The sequence below is a fragment of the Podarcis raffonei genome, chromosome 1, assembly GCF_027172205.1.
Source record: "Podarcis raffonei isolate rPodRaf1 chromosome 1, rPodRaf1.pri, whole genome shotgun sequence".
Lineage (NCBI taxonomy): Eukaryota > Metazoa > Chordata > Lepidosauria > Squamata > Lacertidae > Podarcis > Podarcis raffonei.
The window spans coordinates 17,918,007-17,924,983 of record NC_070602.1 but is presented as its reverse complement, the minus strand read 5'-3'; the positions used below and the strand labels follow the sequence as shown (position 1 = coordinate 17,924,983).

The 6,977-nt window shown below is 45.5% G+C and overlaps 1 protein-coding gene across 4 annotated transcripts in view; it reads right to left on the bottom strand.

Annotated features, from left to right (window-relative positions):
• Nucleotides 1–359: 359 nt before the first annotated feature.
• Nucleotides 360–6,977, bottom strand: part of CCDC85C (coiled-coil domain containing 85C) — a 168,776-nt gene continuing 162,158 nt past the window's right edge. For all 4 annotated transcript variants that reach the window (XM_053375507.1, XM_053375515.1, XM_053375488.1 and 1 more), the window contains one exon: nucleotides 360–3,868. In XM_053375507.1, coding sequence (XP_053231482.1) covers nucleotides 3,779–3,868 — 90 coding nt within the window. In that variant the 3' untranslated portion in view covers nucleotides 360–3,778. The remainder of the gene's footprint in view (nucleotides 3,869–6,977) is intronic.

The window sequence follows — 6,977 nt, the reverse complement described above, 5'->3', positions numbered from 1 at the left end:
GGGCCTATTTAAATGGATGAGTTGGATTTTACAGGTATGGAGAGGGCACATGGGCATAAATATTTCTGGTATTATAGTTTTCATTAAGTGAATGTTCACCTGAGTAAGTTAAGGGCTTTTTGGGAGAGAGTGCCTGGAAAAAAGCCTTGGGTTCTAATCCTCATTCCTCTTACTTGAATAATAAAAGGGGGGGGGGAGAACAACAGGGAGATTATCACTGTGATAGCTGCCTGTGGTGAGAAGAGCAAGGAAGGAGGGAGGCTGTGTTGTGAGCCCAAGGCCCCACCTGATCTCTCCTTCGGATAATTCCCAGGGGTGCTGCTAGGTGACCTGTTTATTGAGTATTCATTCACCCTGACTTGTCAACACTGGCATTTATTCTGATTTGTTTCTGGGGAGGTTAGATAATGATGCTTCAAAACGAGTGTTTTCCCACACAGTCCAGAGCATGTCCCCATCACATTCCTTACTGCAAACAGCACCGTCTTTTGAGGAAGTGAGTTTGTTTGACGCACAAGACCTCACCATCTTGCACGACCTGAATTTGCTGGTTTGCAACTGAATCCCAGCAACCGTCTGGATGCCCCAGGTCATAAACAACATCCAAATAGGCCCAGTACCTGGGTATGAGAAGGATGTGCAAAGGCAAGAAAGGCTGGAACATATTCAAGTGGAAATGCAAATGGAGAGGTATACTGGGAAAACTTTGACTCAAATCTTTTCGGTTTATCTATTGGTTGCAGATCTATGTGGGTCCTCAATAAGAACAAACCCTGAATAGTGGCATCCAAGAGAAGCAGGCCTAAAAAACAGAAAGATCTAGCAGCACAATAGCCAAAATTCTTTCTGAGACCTTCTGCAACGGCTGAAGGTTTGGCAACTTCAGGGTAATGGAAAAACGCAAATATCTGAAGAGTGAGCATTAGCCCCCCAAACCTCCCTTTCTGTTGGTTATTTTACACAAGTGGAATTTCAAAGCCGACTAGTGAGTTGTTATGCTTTCTTGGGGAGAGCCAACATCATGCCATTGGGACTACAACTCCCCACAGCCTTAGCCAGTGAGTGTTCAGGGTGATGGGCGTTGTATTCTAGCAATGTGTGAAGCTCACTCTTCTGGCTCTGCTTGAGCTATACAATTTGAGAAGATGTACCAAGAAATGCGATGAAACAGGGAGAAAGCGATCAAAGTCTTTGGCAGGTTACAAAAGAGCTGCATTGTCATAATAGAATACCGGCGGCCCCTCCACCTTATACGCAGCAAGAGACACTTGATGCGGGCGATTGGCTGAACCGCGGAGGCAGCACTTCTGAAAGACAGCATTTTCTTTGTGCGACACAAACGGCTGCTCCTCCGCTTACATTTTTAGATAACACCATTCTGCGCATTATTTCAGCGAGAAGAAAGAAAGAAAGAAAGAAAGAAAGAAAGAAAGGAAGGAAGACACTCTTTGCAATGTCATGCCAAGGCTGAAATAAATATTTAAAAAATGGAGAGAAGGGGTGGCATTTTCTTTTCAGTTCTGTAAAGCATAGGCAAGAGGGGACACTGAAGAACTGCTTCACACATAATCTTTTTTCTTTCTTTCTGGCATGGAGCTAACGTCTGGATAAGCAAAAGCAACAACAGAGACAGAAGCATGTCCACTAGAGGGTGAGGCAAAGGTAGGCAAGGCAACTGTACCTTTCACTGTCGGATGCAGAGTTGCATGAAAGAGGGAGTTTAGGCAGGTGAGAATGGGATGCTGCCCTTACACTGAGGAATCTAGTTCAGTACTTTCTCCACGTCCTAGCAGTGGTTTGCGGGGTTGCAGGCAGGGGGCGCCACTTACTGAACGAGTCTCTTCCATGCAACTATTAGGAGCCTGCTCAATGCCAGCGCCCTTGGGTAAAATGCTGTTAGTGGCGCTCCATCTCTAAGCGGGCTCGCCTCCTCTTTCTTCCCGCCACTCTTGCCAATTCACCTTCCTCTCCCTTGGATGCAAATCAGCACCACTGCACACACAGAGAGAAAGGCATGTAAATCAGGGATCAGCAAACTTTTTCAGCAGGGGGCCGGTCCACTGTCCCTCAGACCTTGTGGGGGGACCGGACTATATTTGAAGGGGGGGAGAACGAATTCTTATGCCCCACAAATAACCCAGAGATGCATTTTAAATAAAAGCACACATTCTACTCATGTAAAAACATGCTGGTTCCCAGACTGTCCACGGGCCAGATTTAGAAGGCGTTTGGGCTGGATCTGGCGCCCAGGCCTTAGTTTGCCTACCCATGGTGTAAATGTTAGAGTCCTTTCCTCCTCGCTCACTCAGAAACCGCTGGGGAACAGGCAGCAAGAAGGCCACAAGACCCCAAGAATTGGCAGTGGGACCTTGGCTAGGGTGTGGGCCTCGGCCAATTGGACATTGATTGTGACCCTTGACACCAGACCTGAGCCTGGCCCTCCTGAGCACTTGATCACTCTAGCCTACCATACGCCGTATGTCAACGTTGCATTAAGTGCCTGCTATTATTGCTTGGAAGCTGCAGCATTTCCGCTGCAGCAACATGAAAAAATGTAAGTTTATGCAAGTGGGGGTCTCCTTCGCATGAGTGTCTCGCCCGGAAGCTGCTATGCAAGAGAGATAGGAGACATCAGGCTTATTGGGGCTCTTTTGCTTTCTGCAAGAACTGCAATATCTATCTGATGCAAAACAGATAACAGTGAGAATATAAGAACGTGGTGCCTCCAAGCATGCTCTGAGCCTAGGAATCTGTTCTCAGCACTAGAACTGAACGGAGCTTACAGAAAAAACCAATTCGAAAGCTTTCTTTGTGTCAGGCAGCCTAAGTAAGGTGTTGTTGCTACTGTTAAAACAATGGGCGGTCAAAAGCCCCTGCAAATCGGCCAGAGATCAGACCCCAGCAGATCTACCTTCTGCCCATTCCTGATCTAAAGCAGCCACCATGACTTGCGGGATTTGGGAACTTCAGCTTGGGGTGGGGCATGTGACCTAGCAACATGAAGTCAGTCACAATGTCTTCAGCTGTGCAGGCCGGGGATTGCTTCTCAAAGCGCGCATTTTAATACCAACCAAAGATCTCTAGCAAAGCTTATCACTCTCAGCAGGCAATTGCCAAAATAATAAGGCTACAGAGAAATCACAGAGCTACTTTTGGTGTTGTGGATTCCATGTTAATTTCTAAAACAACGCAGCTGGGGTTGTAGCTCCGTGAACAGGGCAAAGTAAGAAAGGGCGGGAGCTTTTGGGCGACCTGTTTTATTGCGCATTTGTCCTGATTTGTTTGCAGGGTGGTGTTGCACCAAAAAAGTGCACTTTCCAAAGCATTTCTCCATCACTTTCCTTACGGCAAATAGCCCAATCTTTTTGGGGGGAGGCGGGGGAGTGAAGCAGTTGTGTTGTGCAAGACCTCCCAATCAACTCCCCGGGGCGCAACCAAAATTTGCGATCGCAAAATGGCAACGGACTGGAAACTGTCCAGGCGAGGAAGGTCCCTTGCTTTTGGGTTCAGGTATCTCTACATATGACCGTACAACAAAGCAGGTTGTCACTACAATACAAATGACACAAATCGGCCATTGGAGGATAGTTATTAACCCATTTAACATTGTTCTGGATCAGCGCAGCCTGCAGGCAAAGCCTTCCACGCTGCCTTATTTACACTATAAACAGTTACAGAAAGATGGGAGCGAGTAGGAAAAGATAACCCTGGCAGCTAGATGCAGAGAAGTCCCTGTTGCTCTTCCTCTTTCCTCTCCCAGCCTTGCTGCGTGAGGTGCTTATAACGGGCCTTTGAACTGGTTTCCGGAAAGATGTTGCCTGATGGATGGTTTGGAGCTCGCTGCATCCCCCAGTTTCCGCCAGACGACCTAAGAGCAAAAGGAAAGAGAGGGTGCTTATTACCATTTATTTTATCTGCATTTGTACAGAGTTTTCTATCCCACCCTTCTAGCGCCTATATGTGCTACTCAGGGCGGCCTACAACAGTTTTAAGACTTCATTGTCCTAAGATACGATATGCTGCTAAGCGCTTTCAGTTCTGAGGAATTCCTGGCCCCAGCTGGGTTTGCGAGATTCCTCTCTGATTCACTAGGTGGCACCCAGATCCCGAGATAACATTGGCTGACAGGTTTAAAATGCTGATCTTGTTAAAGTCTCCCGAAATTAGAACTAGAGAGGGAGAGATGCCTTAGGTAATGGTATCAAATCAGCAAATTAGGCTCAGAAGTTGAGTTCAGAGCTAGGTCAGTTGCTGGCAAGCTTGCAAGAGTCATGTTCCCTTCATCAAGCATTGCTTCCCAAGTGGAGCAAGTTGTGTGCCCTTCAGACACAAAGTTGCCTTGCATTTGAAATCCAAAAATGCTTAGAGCAGCCATCGCCAACTGAGCGCCCTCCAGCTGTTTTCGACTAGAGCTCCTATCCATTCTTAATGTATGATGTTTTACTGTGGTTTCACAATTTGTTGGAAGCCACCCGGAGCAACCCAGTCAGATGGGTGGTATACAAATAACAAATTATTATTATTATTATTATTATTATTATTATTATTATTATTAGCCACCCCTGCTCCCAGGCAAGAGCCATAGCTCTGCCCCAGCAAAATTACACGTCTTGGACAATTTCCTTAAGACACCTTCCTTTTCTGAAGCAACCGAGCGAAAGAGAGGACTGCATTACGAAGGGCTGTACCAGTTCAGGGCTCAGATTACTGAGCCCTTTAAAAATCCCTGGTCTCCAGAAAGCTCGCCAGCCAAACCAGGCTCTTAGGCCAGGTCTGTTTGGCAAGGTCTGTTTGGGGAGTCCATTTCAAAAGACCAGGAAGTGTCGGCAGCATTCCTGAGAAGATTTCCTCGTTTGTCGTAATATCTCAGGCTGTGCAAACATCATTATTTTGTTTTAAAAAGAGAAGCTAAAAGGGATAGCCTCTTGAGGTGCAGCCCTCACATCCCTGCACCAAAAGCGAGCTTTTTCTAAAGGCAGATTACAGATTTCATTGTCGAACAACAGAGCACATTCCGCAGTGCTTCACATCCCAGAGGGCGGATTAGTTGATGGCACTTGCAATGGCAAGATGGTTTGTGGGAAACCACCCAAGTCTAAGGTTCACAGCGGTTTTCCAGGGACATATCCTGAAATGTTTTTTTCACTCTTTGTGTGTGGGAAAAACCACGATGCCTTTCCCGTGCAACAGAGTGCGCTTAAAGAAACAGGGCTTCTTTTGTCATTGGTGCTTATGGCTTCGTGCCATGTGGCAACCCACAAGCCCAGGGTGGTCACATCATACAAAGATTAGCGGTTTCCATCTACTGAAAGCTTCTAAATTGGACCAGATCCCACTGGGGAGTATGAGCTTTCAACCATAACTGTTACCCTAGGTGGCCCCACGAGCGGTGTAATGCTCCAAAGTTTTGTTTATGTTTTGTTTTTAGGGGAACAGACCTGAAATAGTCAAAACAAGTGGATGCAAACCAGAGAATTTCAAGGCGGAGGTTAAATCCTACCCACTCTTATCGAGAGATCACTGGCACAGGACTGGGCTGCAGGGCTGCAGTCCTATACACAGTTAACTAAAGGTAAGCCCCAGTTGAGGTTCCCAAGAATATCTATCATCTATCTATCTATCTATCTATCTATCTATCTATCTATCTATCATCTATCTTATCTATCTATCTATCTATCTATCTATCTATCTATCTATCTATCATCTATCTATCTATCATCTATCTATCTATCATCTATCTATCTATCTATCTATCTATCTATCTATCTATCTATCTATCTATCATCTATCATCTATCTATCTATCTATCTATCTATCTATCTATCATCTATCTATCTATCTATCTATCTATCTATCTATCTATCATCTATCTATCTATCTATCTATCTATCTATCATCTATCTAACTATCATCTATCTATCTATCTAAACATGCACTGGGTCAGTCTGAAATTGAAGATCCAGGGAGGCTTTTCACTTGTAAAAGAAGAAAGAAAGGGAAGTAAAAGATGACCGCAGTTTTTGACTTTCAAAAGCAATTTGTTATGCACAACCTTCAAGAGTAGCCTTTCCCAACCTTGGGTCTTCATATCCTATTGGACTACAAGACCCATCATCCATAGCAGGCAGGGGCAGCAGTCAGAAATAATGGGAGTGGTTGTTGACATCCATCTGTCTCAGGAGACAATGGAGAAGTACATCTCTTGAGGGTGAAGTCAAGAGTTACAGCACCCACTGTAGAGACTGATACGGGAGAGACATGTTTCATTGCAGCTGTGGCAGATGAAGGCATCCGGTTGTGTTGCTGCAGATGCACCATGGCGTTTCTTCTCTCTGTGCTCCTCCCAGTGCCCTTTTCTCCTCTGGTCACTGTTATGGAAGCACAACCTGTCTGCCTCCAGGCACTGGAGACAGGAGTGCCACATGCTGGGAACATGGGCTTGGGAGAGCACGTCTTTCTCCGAGACTCCCAATAATATCAGGGAACCCAAGGTTGAGAAAGGCTGCTCTAGAGTACTAAGACACTCTCTGGATTACTAAGACACTCTCTGAATTATAGTCCAATAAGACACACAGGCACTGATCCATTCTGGCTATGGGAATCCTGATTCATGAATGGAATTTTCCCCACCCACATTTTTCAGTGAAGGAAGCCAAACCCCAACCATAACTCAACACACAAAATACACCAGTCCATATATCCATATGTGAGGTCTAAGTCAGCCCCAACCTGGTGCCCTTCAGATGTTACAACTCTCATGTAACCGTATATAGGATTGTAGATTTAACTGATTTAATAACAATTCCCATTCACAGGAAGCCTTAAGAACTGTGTTTTTGGGATCAGATAGGGGAAAAGATCTTCAATAGGTGATTCTCATCACCATGTTGAACTATAATGACCATGACTGGGAGGATGGAAGGAGCCATGATGGCCACATTTCTGTAAAACTGCAGTAAGCCTCTGCAACCTTACAC